The sequence below is a fragment of the Hylobates moloch genome, unplaced genomic scaffold, assembly GCF_009828535.3.
Source record: "Hylobates moloch isolate HMO894 unplaced genomic scaffold, HMol_V3 SCAFFOLD_5, whole genome shotgun sequence".
In the NCBI taxonomy this organism is placed as follows: Eukaryota; Metazoa; Chordata; class Mammalia; order Primates; family Hylobatidae; genus Hylobates; species Hylobates moloch.
In genome coordinates this window covers 103,329,467-103,345,707 of record NW_026652280.1, presented here as the reverse complement: position 1 = coordinate 103,345,707, position 16,241 = coordinate 103,329,467, and the positions used below count along the sequence as shown (strand labels likewise).

Below are 16,241 nucleotides of genomic sequence, written 5' to 3'. Positions count from 1 at the left end.
GGACCCGGGCGTCGGGCGGCAGGAAAGGCCCCCGCCAGGGCTGCCTGCGGCGCGCCGGCGCGGCTTTGGTCTGGGCTGAGCGAAGGGATGGAGAGCGGGCGGGGGGAGAGATGGCACCGCGGCTTGCCTGTTTCTACTTTTTGGCAGAGGGGACGGACGCCCAGAATTACTGACTGATAATGGAATGAGTGTTAGGTGGACTGACGCCGGAAAAGACGCTCTTCCTCTTGAAAGTGTGGGCTTTGCTTTAGCTCTAGTTGCTGGGGTAACTTTTAATTCTGACGTTCTGTGATGACTGGATACTGACGGGAGAATGAGTGATGCTCTCACTTTTCCTTACTTCAAATCTACCTAAAAGTGGTAAAGGATGGGATCTCTTGGAAAACTCTGCCAGCTCCAGGAGGAGCCTAACCCTTAATCATTATGCTGCAGTATTTAAGCTAATAAAGGAGAATTCTAAATCACAAGCTATGTAAACCATAGTAAAAAAGCAACTATGGTAGGGCCGCGACAGTTCCCTCTGGGGAAGGTCTCAGTACTGGACAGAAGACCATAAAAACTGGATGAAAGAAGGTCCATTTGGCAGAGATTATGGAAAGACTGGCCCTTAAACATACTGACCAGTCCTCCTTCCTCCTAAATACGCTACTTGACCTCCTGGACACCGGTCTTCTTCAGTCTCGTTTGCTGATTTCTCCTTTTCTCCCCGCTTCTTAGAATGCCCCCGGGACTCCGTTTTTGAACCTTTACTCTTCTCAGGATACACTCACTGTTGATCTCATCCAGTCTCGTGGCTTACAATACCATTTATATGCCAATGACTCCCAAATTTCTAGTTCCATCCTAGACATCTCCCAAACTCATCTCAAATATTCTACTGTTTATTCGTCATTTTCCTCTTATGTATCCAAAGGACACCTCGAAGTTAACTGTCCCAAACTGAACTTATTTTATTCCCCCCTCGCCCCCAAAACTGCCCCATCTGCACAGCCTTTTTCCTCTCAGTTGACAGAAACTCCATTCTTTCCATTCTCTTTTCTCTCATACTCCATCAGGAAATCCTGTGGGTTCTACCTTTAACTTACAGATAGTCCCTGACTTGGATTTACAATTTTTGAGTTTGTGATGGTGTGAAAGTGATGTGCACTCAGTAGGACATCAATAAGTTACATGAAATATTCAACACTTTATTATAAAATAGGCTTTGTGTTAGATGATTTTACCCAACTGTCGGCTAAGTTGTCTGTGCATGTTTAAGATAGGCTAGGCTAAGCTATGGTGTTTGGTAGGTGTGTTACATGCCTTTTCAACTTACGATACTTTCAACATACGATGGGTTTATCAGGACATAACCCTATTTTAAGTCAAGGAGCACTTGTAGTTCCAGAATCCAACCACTTGTCACTACCTCCAATGCTCTACCTTGGAGTAAGACACTACTTTCTCCTGGATTACTGCAATAGTCCCCTAAAAGATCTCCCTTAATTCTCTACAGTTTATAATTCTCTGTAGCTTATTTATAGCAGCCAGAATGATCTTTTTAAAGCATAAGTCAGATCATGTCATTCTTCCACCCAAAACTTTGTAATGACTTCCTCCTTTACTCAAGGTAAAAGAAAAAGGCCATCAGGTGGTCTACAAGGCCATACATAATCTGACCCCATTAGCTCCTCTATAATTTACACTGCTCCACCCACAGTGGCCTCCTTGTTTCTTGAAAACAGGCACATTTCCTGCTCAGGGCTTTTGCACTGGCTGCTTTTGCGTTGGATGCTCTTATCCTCAGATGCTGGCTTGGTTAACAACCTCACATCCTCCAAGTGTTTAATTAAATGTCAGTTTTTTTTCAGTGAGAGATCACCCTATTTCTTACTGTAACCCTGACCCATCCCCTTCACATTCCTTATCTTCCTTTATCTTGCTCTATTCCTCCCCACCCCATAGCAGTTACCTTCTAACATACTAAATGATTTACTATGTTTATTTTCTAGGTTTGTCCTTTCACTTTTAGAAGATATGTTCCATATGGCAGGGATTTGTTTTGTTCACTGATGTATCTCAAGCACCTAGAATACTGGCTGGCTCATAGTAGACCCTCAATAAATATTTGTTGAATGGATAAATATGCAGAGGTCTCAAATTGGCAGTCCCAGAATCAAATTTTGCTTACAATGTTGTTTATCAACAATTTTTTTAGTAGTCGATTTTTTTTTTTTTTTTTTGAGTCGGAGTCTTGCTCTGTACCCCAGGCTGGAGTGCAGTGGCGCGATCTCAGCTCACTGCAAGCTCCGCTTCCCGGGTTCACGCCATTCTCCTGCCTCAGCCTCCCAAGTAGCTGGGAATACAGGCGCCCACCACCACGCCCGGCTAATTTTTTGTATTTTTAGTACAGACAAGAGTTTCATCGTGTTAGCCAGGATGGTCTCGATCTCCTGACCTCGTGATCCACCCGCCTCGAACTCCCAAAGTGCTGGGATTACAGACGTGAGCCACCGCAACCGGCCCAGTAGTCGATATTTTTTAAAATTGGTGAGATTTACTACAAAACTGTCTTTCTAGTTTCTGTTCAAAAATCATACGATACAGCACCATCAAGTCTGCATTCTTGCATGGAACTGGATGGAATTGAGTTGTGTGGACTTCCTTTAGATAAGGTGTGAGCTTTCCTATTTTGCTACAGCCCTACCCTGCCACTCCACTAATTTCCATAAGCTGTCTAGGCCCCTGAAGGCATTTAGTTTGCAATTCCTACCCTACAAGGATTCAACAATCTGTAGCAACCCTGGGTTATTAAGGGTAGGGATGATAATAAAAATACTCAACTGGTATGAACTGGGAATCAACTAATCAGGTCACCACTGGATCAGAGCCTTGGAAGAGTCAGATACCAACTCTTTACTTGCTGGATTTTAGGGGAAGGGGAGTGTCCACAGAGGAGCAGGGTGGGTGGGCACAAGTGCTCAGGCAGGGCTTTTGGCCAACCAGTACAAAGTCTTCAAGTCCTATTTTTCAATCATTCATACAGCCATAACATGCATACTAGTTGAATATGAGCCCTGGATAAGGGATTAGGGTAGATGAGCAGCAGAGTGGAGTCCTGAGGTGACATAAGGGCTGACCCCTTATCCATGTCATAGTGCCCACTGGGTCACAATGCCACCAGGTTGCCTAAACCTCTGCCACCCACCTGTGAACTTCACTTTGCCACAGGGAGGCACTGAACTGAAAAACTGCCTTGTAACAGGTGTCGCCCCTCTGTCTACTCCCTTTCTTATATCAAGAGGGGAAAAACACGTAACTACCTCTACCCGATCTGGTCTCCATACGCCTATTACCTTTACTGTTACAAGTACCGGATCACCCTCCGGGAGAAGATGCTGCCTCGTTGTTATAAAAGGTACTTGTTTTCATCTCTATTTGTAGTTGTTTATATAATATGTAAGGAAAAAGTAAAAGAATTTGAAAGAATTTCCCAAATGGCAAGAAATAACAACAGAATAGGGGGTGGAAAGCTGGCATGGAACTTCAGAATTTTTCCATCTGGTTGGCCCAGGAGCATAGAAACAGGCTGGACAACAGAAAATACAGATCATGCCAGAGCCTGGTACTGTGTATCTTCCCACCTCAGATTCCAAGATAAACTAATTTGGGTCTCTTTCCCAACCAGCATCACTTATAAGGAAGAGGAGGACTTGACACTCCAGCCCCGTTCCTGCCTCCAGTGCTCCTGAGTCCCTAGTAGGCCTCCAGGAGGGCAAAAGCACCGAGCAGGGTAACCACGACCAGCTTAAAGAACTGTATTCGGTAAGTGGACTGTCAGCTGGTGCTGTGACAGGGCAACCCTTTTCTTGCATACCTTGCAGAGGAGGGACATTAGCAAGTTGGAAGATGAATTATAGAGGTAGATGGAATCTTGGAACGCATGTGTAAAAGCTACTTGTTATATAGACAAGGATTCTGGCCCACAGACTGTAAAATCAAGGTCATACAGATGGTAGTGAAAATCAGGATGGGAAAAGAGGGAGTGGGGACAAAGGCAGAACAAACTCTATAGGACTTCTGGGACATAAAGCTGTTTAGATGCTAAGCAGGATCTGGAATCCAGAACTTGCCCACATATCATATTGCAATAACAAGCCTGGTTGTAACTACGGCATTTTAAATAGAAGAATTTAGAGAAAACCCATATAATGAAAAAAGTGGAAATTATTAGTGAGAAAGGAAGCACATTATAAAGCTTTGTTTAAATCCTAAGCTCTCTGATGTAAACATTTCTAAGTTCCTAAATGGTTATTGTACTCCTGTGTTCAAGTCAGCAGGCAGTAATACTACCTCAGCTGGATTGTTTGATATAAAGGAGAACTCCATAATAGGCATAGGCTATTAGTTCCTGGGACTAAGGGATATTATTGCATCTTTAAGATCTTGGCTCCGATTCTCCCAGGCTCCCCCCATCAACGCCCACCTTGCTTCAACAGACATACCCCAATCTGCCTGAGGTCTGATTTGAAGACTAGAGGAGCATTTTTACTCCTTTTCCAGGCTGGGAACTTGACGGTGCTGGCTACTGACCCCCTGCTCCACCAGGACCCAGTACAGTTAGACTTTCACTTCCGCCTCACCTCCCAGACCTCTGCCCATTGGCACGGCCTTCTCTGTGACCATCGACTCTTCCTGGATATCCCGTATCGGGCCTTGGATCAAGGCAACCGGGAAAGGTGACTGAGCCTGGATGGGAGAATGGGGAGGGGATAGATAGGGGATTTCACCCTTCTATCATGTCATAGTACATAGGGCTAATTCTGGAGCTAGATATAAGCAATCCATTCACCTGGCATGCAGACAAGCCTGTGAGCTGAGCCAGGATGTGGGGTTCAAGGGATGAGTCCATGGGAAGTTGGACTCAGATCCAGAAATAGTTGAATAACGAAGTACTTTCTAGCTGTTCATCTCAGTAGTCCTTTCTCCCCAGACCCCTTCTGTGGCTTACATCCAGTGGTGTGCAATCTCTTGGCTTCCGAGAAAAATCTACCAAAACTAGTTTAGCAACTTTCATTTCCTGGCTTGAGTGAGTAGAGGGCAGAAAACGACCAATAAGATTTTTTCTGCTCCAAGTAGGTGTCTTTCTGGATTTTGAGTTGGCCAAACATTTTAACTGTTTTTCTGTGGCTCCTAGTTTGACCGCAACCCTGGAGTACGTGGAAGAGAAGACAAATGTGGACTCTGTGTTTGTGAACTTCCAGAATGATCGGAACGACAGAGGTGGGGATCTGCTGTTCTTCCTTGCTCCTCATGCTGAGGCAGCTGGATAACTCCTTTTCCTTTATAGGAGACCCTCTTCCCCCATCTTTAAAAATGCACCCTCAGGCATTTCAGGGATTCTTTTCTTCCCACCCACCACAAAGGTGGGAAGTTGTAACTTGTTCCATCAAGTTACAACTGGACTCTGAGGAAGCCCCTGCAGGTGGTGTTAGGGGCCAGATTGAAGGAGCACTGGTGAAATTAGACAGAATCCATTCAACGGATGTGGCCAGCAGGACAAAATGGATCTCAAACTTATGGAGCACCTACAATGTGAAAGGGTCAGACATAAGGCCAAGGGAACGGGGACATATTTAACCAGATGCCTGGAGCATATGTTACAGAAACTATAGCCTCTTGCCTCAAGGAGTTCAAACTCTGTTGGATATAAGACAAGGGATGGTGAATAACCATTCATAAGTGATAGATATTATTTCAGAGCTTACTATGCCATCATTGTATTAGTATATAGGTAGACTTCACTCATCTCTAGTGTTAAGCACTTCATGAACATCACATTTAATCTTAAATTCTGTGAGGAGGAAGGTTCTATGATTTATAAATGGAAAATTTTATAGATGGAAACTGAAGTTCTGCAGGACTAACTCACAGAACAAGTGTTAAAACCAGAGTTAGAGCCTAGGTCTGTCTGACTAAAGCACATCCTATATGCCTGCACTACACTGCTTCCCAGGGCCACTCCCTAGTGGAAGAAATCAAATCTGGGGGCATACATGTATTGAGTTTTAAAGCATGTTCTCATCATTTGTTCTACCCTTTCACAGGTGCCCTGCTGCGGGCCTTCAGCTACATGGGCTTTGAGGTGGTCAGACCAGGTCACCCTGCCCTCCCTCCCTTGGACAATGTCATCTTTATGGTGTATCCCCTTGAAAGGGATGTTGGCCACCTGCCCAGTGAGCCTCCTTGAACATGATTATTCCAACGCTTTGAGGGGCTGGAAGCCTTGACACATGGAATCAGGGGCCTGGGATGTGATTCAGGACACTTTCCATCCTAGAAATAAAGGGTAGTGCAATCACCAAGTGTTCACTGTTTCTTGGTGGGGTGGGTAATAGGGTTGGCTGGAGTGGGACATACACCTTACAGAGCTAAATTCACTGAAAAGATCACAGGGACCTGAGCTACGGAGGGAAAGTACCTAAGGATTTTTGGTTCCCTTTGCCTTCCTCCATGCCCTAAACTATTTCCCCATTTATTCTAACCATTTACTGAGCACTAATCAGTGAACTCCCTAGTTCAGAAAGACTGAGATTTGTTGGGCTGTTTTTATCCATATTATTTCAGTTGAGGTGCTACAGATGTGGAGAAAACCAAAGAAGGCACATAGATCCCTTGGCTTTGGCCCAAGTTGGGGATCTCAATGGACAGAATAGGTGACATAGAAGAGGGCATTCCAGGCAGCAGGAAAAGTACTGGGTTATACTAACAGAATGACAAAAGAACCCATCAGAATGGGCTGTAAACAGGTAAGACTTAAAGGCATATTAAAGAAAAAGACTTTTATACATAGTAACAAACTGCAGGTAAGAATGAGACATTACTCATTTTCCAGGGTAGGAAGTCTTATAAATGATTTATATCAGGGACCTCTATCTTAAGAGTAAAGGTTCCCTAAGGAACTCTGGTAGCACCAGTTCCAGGGCTGAGCATGCTTCAGCGAGTTCATTGCAGTCAACATCTGAAATATCAAATAAATGGAAGCTCCTTAAAGATTCCTCCAAGAGTACCTGAACTACTCACCAGAGCTGTTCCTTCACTAGAGCCTTTCTGCTAATTGGGACTGAGATTTTTCTTTTCTTTTTTTGGAAACAGCATCTTGCTGTGTCACACAGGCTGGAGTGGAGTGGTGCAATCTTGGCTCACTCACTGCAACCTCTGCTCCCCTGGGCTCAAGCGATTCTCGACCTCAGCCTCTCAAGTAGCTAGGACCACAGGCACACACCACCATGCCTGGCTAATTTTTTTGTATTTTTGGTAGAGATGGGGTTTCGGCATGGTGCCAGGCTGGTCTTGAACTCCTGAGCTCAAGCAATCTGCCCACCTCAGCCTCCCAAAGTGTTGGGATTATAGGCGTGAGCCACCGGTGCCTGGCTAATACTGAGATTTTTCTGAGAAAATAAATTTTGAGAATTGTGGTTATGAGAAAATATAGTTGCCATGTAGTATATAGGTAGACGTTACTAATCCCTAAATTTAAAAAAAAAGACCTGTGTAAGGCATCCTTATGTGCTAGTTTTAAATTTTCTAGTTTATCTTGCTTTATCCTTAAAAAAAGTTCACTTGCCATTTTTCTACCATCCACATTACTATACATTTATATTTACTTTGAAGCACCTCAAGTACTTCAAGCCTCTCATTTGAGCCTCACAGTACTGTCAGAAATGGAAAGATGCTATAAGGAAACACACTAAAATTTTGCAAAAAGTTTACAGTGGAGATCTACTCCTTAAAGATTCCTCCAAGACTACATGAGCTACTTACCAGAGCTGTTCCTAGAATCCAGGTTTCTAGAATCTTAATCTGGGCCTTTTTTTTTTTTTTTTTTTGAGACGGAGTCTCGCTTTTTCACCCAGGCTGGAGTGCAGTGGCTCAATCTCGGCTCACTGCAAGCTCCGCCTCCTGGGTTCACGCCATTCTCCTGCCTCAGCCTCTGCGAGTAGCTGGGACTACAGGCGCCCGCCACCACGCCCGACTAATTTTTTGTATTTTTAGTAGAGACGGGGTTTCACCGTGGTCTCGATCTCCTGACCTCGTGATCCGCCCGCCTCGGCCTCCCAAAGTGCTGGGATCACAAGCGTGAGCCACAGCGCCCGGCTGCCTTTTCTTTTGAATAGTATAGGTGGGGTCTTACTCACACAGCCTAAACCTAAACTGGTTCGGGTTCCTAGTGAATTTGTTTTTTTGAGACAAGGTCTTGCTCTGTTACCCAGGCTGGCGGTGTGGTGGCGTGATCTGGGTTCACTGCAACCTCTGCTTCCCAGGTTCAAGTGATTCTTGTGCCTCAGCCTCCCGAATAGCTGGGATTACAGGTGCCTGCCACCACGCTCAGCTAATTTTTGTATTTTGTATTTTTGTATTTTTTTGAGACAGAGTCTCTCTCTGTCACTCCAGGCTGGAGTGCAGTGGCACGATCTCAGCTCACAGCAACCTCCGCCTCCCGGGTTCAAGCGATTCTCCTGCCTCAGTCTCCCACGCAGCTGAGACAACAGGTGCATGCCACCATGCCTGGCTAATTTTTTGTATTCTTAGTAGAGACGGGGTTTCACCATGTTGGCCTCAAGTAATCTGCCTGCCTCAGCCTCCCAAAGTGCTGGGATTACAGGTGTGAGCTACCGTGCCCAGCCAGTGAATGTTTATTTCTGAAGTGACTTTAGAGAAAGAATATCAATGTGTATACGGGAGGGACACTTGTTTCATAGATGGGCTTTCTGTGAGGCAGTTGGCAGTTTTCACCAGATTTAGGCTCACATCCTCCTTCCACCTTGTGAGTCAATCAGAATTTGGTTTTAGAAAATTTTCTTGAGAACTTTATTTAGCAAAAAAATCCTCCAAATGATTTAAACAGGACTGTACACTCTTCCTCTCTCTCCACGGGTGGATATGTGTGCATACATATAGATATTATACTAGCAATTTAGAAAATTTCCTGAGCCTCCTGTCTCCTTTCTACTTATATTTTAACTAAAGGTTACAGAGAAATAGCTGGAGCAGTTTCAAAAGCCTGTCTTCAATAACGTATCAGCAATTGAGGCTGGGAGGCAGTATTCTCTTCCCACTTCCTGAGGCTTTTAAATATAATTATGCTAATTTTTGCCTTTGCCTCCTGATTCAACTGGGGTCTTTGAGTTCACCACTCAAAAGCTTTCCTACACTTGATCTTAGCCAAACGGCCGAGAAGCGATCAAAAGCTTTCCTTAACCAGAGTCCCCTGATAAGGTGAGTCAGAAGTCTGCAGAATCATCACTTCCAATGACGAAAGCCTGACTGTTTCCCAGCCTCGAAAAGGATACAGCCTAGCAGTAATGTGCATCATGACTGGTAGAGGGGACTGAGCCTGACGTTGAACGGCCTGGAAGTAACACAGCAGTATTCAAACACTGGAGGGTTGGGGAGCGATCAGGAGCAGGAGGTGGAATGGGGGAGACACACTTGTAGTGTGGTAGTCCAATTTTTTTGTAGTCTGATGGGAGGAGAATATGAATTTGGTCCACAACAAGCCAGACTGTATGTGTAATAAAGGAAGGACTGCATGGATCCTTTATCATATACTCCTCTCCTCCAGGCACCAATTCCTATGCCAAATCCTGCCAAACACAGAAATACACAAAAAGCTTGAAAGTGCTCAATCTGAGAGCAAGTTAAGCTGCAGGAAAGCAGCTGCAGAGAAGTATATTAAGACAGGGCACGGGAAAGAGGGAATCAAAGCAAGTGCCCCACTGTCACCCTCATTACTTTCCTGTTGCTACAGATAGATGATAGCTGCACTCACACAGCAAAGCAGATGGCTGAGCAAGCTGAAGCCCAGACTTCAGAGTAAGTAGTCATCTTCAAGGTTATCATCACCAGACATAGAAGCAGCTTCTATTGAAGATAAATAAGAAGGAGAAAGTTAGACACTGCCCTATTCTAGCAGGCACTGCCAGCGAGGCTCAAAAGAAAAAATGGACTTCTTGGTGCTCAATGACCTGACTAGGAACCAAGCCTTCAATTAACCTCCCTAGTCTGGAAAGACTGAATGAGAAAAGTTAATCTCCAAAGATGCTCTAGGGAGGAAATACTGCTTGTACCTGATAAGCTGAGGCAGGACAGGGTATGTGTTATCTCTCCAGAGCTCTTTTTGGTCTCAGTGAGCAAGGTGCTGAGAGAGGCATCTGTTTCTGTGGCCTGAGTGGATGAAAACAGGAAAAAAGGAGGAACATGTTGGCTTTTAGGAAAAAAGAGGCCACCCTTTCATTCTTCTCATAGGACCTGGTTAAGGCAGTTGCATTTGGCTACCAAGAGGGACAAAATGCTCCTTTGGTCAACTACTGGAGGAGCTCAAAGTCCTTAGGAAAGCTAACACAGTATCAGGACTAGAAGCCCTTAATGTCTATGTGCTAGATTTGCCTGAAAGCAGCACCCTATATAACTGCAATGGCTCACCATGTCCTTCAACATGTCTGGGATAGCTCTGTTTTCTTCTATGTCTTCAGGAAGCTCAATTGCGTATCCTTTGTGTACTAATTCTAGCCCAATATCAAGTTTCTGAGAAGAAAAATGAAAAGGGAATGATGTTCTCTCAGTAAGCAAGGGCAAATTTGAGGAAACAAGGCAGAAGGACTGACACTTTAAAGACATTCCTTTGGTAAGATGGTGAGAAAGATCTTACAGTAAGAGTAATATCAGATAAGGGTTTCTGAGAAAGAAAAAGTAAATTAGGCTATAAATACACTGAAGATATGGCAAGCAGTGAGTGAATGCCAGTCTTACCTTCCCATTGCTAGTATCATATAAGTAGATCTTTGGCCAAGTTGAGATCCCAGTCTGGACATAGCTAGAGATCTTGGCTACCAGAGGCTTCCAGTCAGCACAATGAGTGAGTCTATCAAACTCATCCAAAGCTTCCTCTTCCCACTGGTCACCTGGCAAAAGATTGTAGGGGTTACTGCTGATAGGGGTGGGGATTATACCCTGGAGGCAAGTTGGAACTACCCTTTTCTACTCAGGAAGGCACCTGTGTCTTCTATGGTTGGGTTGGGTCTGCCAGGCAAGTTTCTGGCTGCTGCTAGTGCTGGTGAGGAAAAGGCACCTGAGTCCCCAGAATTCAAAAAGCCTGGGAATGTGAGAATTCCTTCCAATGAACTGTATGAAAGTTATTCTATTTGGAGGTAAGCTCAATAGGTGGCATGACCAATTTACCTGAAGGAGCAATCCGTGCCAGACTACATTCTATTGCTTGAAATGGAAGGCTTAGGAAGTCACTCCTGAAGTAAAAGAAACTAAAATTAGAATCCCGGGGCCAAAAACATCTTCTTATATTGCCGCTTTCAGAAAGAACCAACTAACATGAGATGATAACCATCTGCTCTCTGTAAACAGGTTCCCTTCCAAATCCCCCCGACAACTGCCAACAGCTCACCACCCTATGGCCAGAACTGAGTCAGTAGTTGGGATTGAGCTGACCTCAGCACTGACCTGAGAGCCCTGAGGTCCTTCAGTGGGCAATCTCCATTATCTCCAAAGTCAACAAAATAGAGGTCCAAGTTCCCATTCTCCAAGGTGCCGAGGACCCGGGCTCGATACCAGGAACCATTTGTAGGTAAAGGTGCTGCTACAATGTCTCCTACATGCACAGTCAAGTCTTCAGGCTGTATGTGGGGAGGAGGACAAAGGCAGAGAGTTACAAAGTGGTAGGCTCATAAACAGAATCGCAGGAGGAAGAAAGAAAAGTAGTTGCTCCACAGGGAAAGGAAGAGAGTACAGTGAAAAAGATAGGCCTTCTTTTCATTAAACCCCAGCCCTGTCCCTATGGCAACTCACCACACTATTCTCATAGTGCTGGGTCATCTCATTGACAAGCTTATCCAATTGCAGGCTGCGGGAGCCAACGATCTGGATCCAGAAGTGGTTAGGGTGCTCAGAAGCAGAAACGTAGACTTCTAGGTACTCATCAGCATGAAAACTGAAGTCAGGACTGGGGACTGAACACAGAGATAAGGATGGTGGCCACATCAGACCCATCTCTTGTTGGAATGAAGAGACTAACCAGGGTAGTGACAGGTACAAATACCAATGGCTGTTACCATTTTAAAATGGCAGGAGAGGCAACTGGATGAATCAAACAAGAATATCTTAAAGAAAGATACTAAGCTATCCTTTGTACCTTTCCATGTAACTGAGTAATAACAGCTTACATTCTTTGTCATGTGCTACATATTCAAATCAGTCACCAATTATGCAGAAAGTGAACCTCCATATGCTAGCTGCAGCACCGATCAGTAAAAAGGTATATGGACAGCAATCTTTACATGGACAGTGACGGACATGGGCCTGTTCCAGATCCCATTCTACCACTGACTCCTTACGTGACCCTGGACAAGTCTGTGAGCTTCTTGGGGACCCAGGTCCTCTTTGCCCACGCCAACACCTATGTACAGAAGAGAAAGCTCACAGCCTTTTCTTTTTCAATAGTGATGATTTTTAAAAACAGTAATGAAAAATGCAATATAAAATCTGGCTGAGAATTTTACTTGTTGATAAAGTATGTCTAGGCTGGGCATGGTGGCTCATGCCTGTAATCCCAGCACTTTGGGAGGCCAAGGTGGGTGGATCATTTGAGGCCTGGAGTTCGAGACCAGCCTGTCCAACATGGTGAAACCCATCTCTACTAAAAAATACAAAAATCAGTCAGGTGTGGTGGTGTGCACCTGTGGTCTCATCTACTCAGGAGGCTGAGGCATGAGAATCACTTGAACCTGGGAGGCGGAGGTTGCAGTGAGCCAAGAATGTGCCATTGCACTCCAGCCTAGGAGACAGAGGAAGACTCTGTCTCAAAAAAAAAAAGTATGTCTAGAGAAACAATATCATGTAAATCCAATTATTTGATGTATTACTCATTTGTTTACTGTGTCAGCATTATTTTGCCATTTTCATCAGCTGTTTTATATTTAAAAAAATACTTATGTTTAGTATTAATTCAAGTAAAATATTATTACCAGTAAGGAATATCTGTGATGATAGACATAAGTGTATTCATGAAAAAAGACTTTTTATTGCTTCCTATTTTGGGTAATCTAAGCCAGTATTTCTTTTTGAAAAAATATTTAATTTTTTTTTTTTTGAGACAGGATCTCACTGTCACCCAGGCTGGAGTGCAACGGTGCAATCCCAGCTCACTGTAGCCTCGACTTCCTGGGCTCATGCGCTTCTCCCATTTCAGCCTCCCAAGTAGTTGGGACCACAGGTTGCACCACCAAGCCCTAAGCCAGTATTTCTTTTTTTTAAACAGAAAACCTAGGTTATTTGTTAAGCTGTTACAAAAACAAAACAATTACCATTTGAAGTACTTTGAGGACTTTATCCCAGACTCATTTGTTCTGTTATAGAAACTAAACTAAAAGGTTGGAAATTAAAGGATATAACCTAAGAGGTTATAACACAGCGGGCTGGTAAAACATGGCGAAAGGAGCTCTCTCTTTCCCACCCTGTCTACTTATACCTCCAAGCTCCTGTGCATTCTCACCACATAGGTCTGCTAGCTTACGGAAAATGCATACAGTGAAGGCAGGAATTATAGGCCTACTCAGAGGGTACCCAGACACAGAAAGTTTTGGGGTAAATAATAAACTACAAATATCCTCTTGGTTAATTCATTTTTGTTAATAAAGGTGATGTATCTATCTTTCGCTGGTGACAACTTGTCTCAATATAGTCTGTCTCGAGAAAGTAGTTCAGGTTGGGTTTTGGAAAAGGAAGAAGACTTTCATCAACTTTGCTTCAGAGTGGAAGAGGCACCAAGTTCTCTCCTACAATTAGGAGCAGAATCTTAAACCTGCATAAATCATTTTCAGTGATCAACATCTGCATCCTCAAACTCTCCAGCAACTGTTGGTGTGGATTCTACCTCCATCCCATCTTCAAAATATCTTACTGAATCTTCTGTCCTGACCCCAGCCACATTATACTGGCTGCTCAGACTGAGAAAGCATTCCTTCTAATGTCTCCACTATCTAAGCCAGTATTTCTATCTTCTATGATTAATGGGCTCCCTCTTTGTTACATACTTTCAAACATGGACATCTCTGGGATGGCCTGGGCTCCCGACTTCTGAAAGCTGTCATCACTAGGTTTCTCCCAGGAACCTTCCTTTGACACTACCACAGCCATGTTGCCTCCTCCTTTGGGTGGAGGAGTCACCAGGGGTGCAGCCGGCTCCATGCTAGAACTGGTGTTTTTCCATAAAGCTGGCTCTCCAGCTCCACCTGGCTCTGTCATGTCTTCTCTTCTCACACTGATTGGCTGTTTGCGTGGGACTCTGGTTTCTGCAGAATGAGCAATTCTCTTCCGAAGTTCTTCATCTTCTGAAACTTTCTCCAGTATCAAATGCTGTGGAAAATAAGAGAAAGGATGATATTCTGACCTGGGATAGAGTAAAAGGATCTTCTCATGCTCAGGTATAATTCAAGTCTATTAGCTACTTGCCTTGGCTGCTGCCACTTCCTTCTGTGTTCCTGAGATTTTTATAAGTCTTGATAGTAGTAATGTCCCTTCTGATTCTTTGTCACAGGTAATTTTGGCTCCAGAGGCTTTACAGATAGAACGAATTGTCTCGCCGCCTCTCCCTACATTAAACAATACATAAAAACCTGCCCTTCCCTCCTGGCCAACCTTAGCTACTGGAGAAATCACTGTTTTGTATATACTAGGAGAAGAGAATCAGTTCTCATTTCTTAAGTGAACAAAATACAATATGTTGAATGGAAAGCAGGAGATACTGAAATCATTACTGTGAAAAGGAGAATACCATATTCTTTCCTTTTTCCATTTTATTTAAATTCTACACTTTGGCTAACTTCATGTCATTTTCATTTTGACCACTCAGCATGGCCATATCAGGTCACAAAAAGATATGCTATATAGTGTGTCAGAACACTGGATCAAGGACAGGACATTTCTCTGCCTCTAATAGCAGCACTAAGCGATGCTCTAGGGGAAAGCACAAAAGGTACCCTCTAGAGCACTGTCTTGAAAGACTTGAGATAACATGAGCATCCCAAGCTACCCTTTAAAAATCAATTATAAGGTAAATATAATACATCTACTAGAACCCTTAAAGAATCAATTTGTAAGGTTCAGATCATATAACTTCTTGAGGAAACAGGTTTGGTTTTACCACCATTTCTACAAACAGTAAACCTCTGGTCTCAATGTCCCTTTTTTTCCCCTCACATGGTGAAGGGGAACTAGGCCAGAAAAAACCCTGGGAAGGTGTGGAAGAGGGACAAAGGTAAAGAATGAAGGAAACAGTAGAGGAAGCCATCCAGTGGTACCTATGATTCTGCCCACAGATCTCTGGGGAACTGAAAGCTGCTCAGACACTGGGGTATTCTCTGTCAGGATCTGATGGATTGCTGCTTTGGCCTTGCACACCTGAACAGGAAAACCACTGATAAGCAGCACTCGCTCATCGCCTACATCCTCTGTGTCCACATCAATCCGAGCACCTGTCTGTTTCCGCAGCTGCAAAGAAAAGGACATTTGGCAGTACATTCTGGAAGAGCTCCCATTTGAGCCCAGCTACAGACACTCTAAAACAAATCCTGGAGGTAGACAGAATTAGCCAAAGGCATCAGCTAATACTATCTATGCAACCAGTCCTCAGTTACTTTATATACAACCTCGGTTACCATCTACACAACCAGTCCTCACTTTATGGAAGGAGATTAGTAACAAATGTAACCCCAAATAGCAGTGAATTCAAACGCATTTATCTTTGTGTTTAGAATCCTTTCCCCTTACTAATTTTATTTGGATTAGAGGATCAAATATTTTGTTTTCTTGACATTTCAGCTGAATGGAAGATGGTAAGAAGAACCACGTAGCCATCGAATATTTACTGTCAATTAATGAGAGTTCATTAATTCCATAGTAGAAAAGGATAATTTGACCAGGTGCGGTGGCTCATGCCTCTAATCCCAGCACTTTGGGAAGCCGAGGTGGGCGGATCACGAGGTCAGGAGATTGAGACCATCCTGGCTAACATGGTGAAATCCTGTCTCTACGAAAAATACAAAAAATTTGCTGGGAGTGGCGGCGGGCACCTGTAGTCCCAGCTACTTGGGAGGCTGAGGCAGGAGAATGGCGTGAACTTGGGAGGTGGAGCTTGCAGTGAGCCAAGATCACGCCACTGCACTCCAGCCTGGGTGACAGAGCCAGACTCC

General features: G+C 44.1%; 2 protein-coding genes across 5 annotated transcripts in view; one reads left to right on the top strand and one right to left on the bottom strand.

Annotated features, from left to right (window-relative positions):
* The first annotated feature begins 3,157 nt into the window (after nt 1-3,157).
* On the top strand, nt 3,158-6,340 carry OAZ3 (ornithine decarboxylase antizyme 3). The gene is given in 6 exon segments (XM_058439280.1): nt 3,158-3,397; nt 3,668-3,728; nt 3,730-3,804; nt 4,543-4,718; nt 5,177-5,262; nt 6,087-6,340. Coding segments are annotated over 6 exon segments (564 nt in total). The 5' UTR covers nt 3,158-3,374; the 3' UTR covers nt 6,230-6,340.
* TDRKH (tudor and KH domain containing) overlaps nt 5,520-16,241 on the bottom strand; it is a 20,677-nt gene continuing 9,955 nt past the window's right edge. The window contains exons 4-14 of one of the 4 annotated variants that reach the window (XM_058439276.1): nt 15,351-15,540; nt 14,503-14,642; nt 14,085-14,406; nt 11,842-12,002; nt 11,485-11,669; nt 11,221-11,285; nt 10,792-10,943; nt 10,465-10,566; nt 10,110-10,206; nt 9,812-9,903; nt 5,520-5,567 (exon numbers count right to left, since the gene is read on the bottom strand). In XM_058439276.1, coding sequence (XP_058295259.1) covers nt 9,851-9,903; nt 10,110-10,206; nt 10,465-10,566; nt 10,792-10,943; nt 11,221-11,285; nt 11,485-11,669; nt 11,842-12,002; nt 14,085-14,406; nt 14,503-14,642; nt 15,351-15,540 — 1,467 coding nt within the window. In that variant the 3' untranslated portion in view covers nt 5,520-5,567; nt 9,812-9,850. Of the gene's footprint in view, nt 5,568-6,806; nt 7,001-7,918; nt 9,904-10,109; nt 10,207-10,464; nt 10,567-10,791; nt 10,944-11,220; nt 11,286-11,484; nt 11,670-11,841; nt 12,003-14,084; nt 14,407-14,502; nt 14,643-15,350; nt 15,541-16,241 lie in introns of those variants that run through there. The other 3 variants (XM_058439277.1, XM_058439275.1, XM_058439278.1) reach the window with 3 other exon arrangements.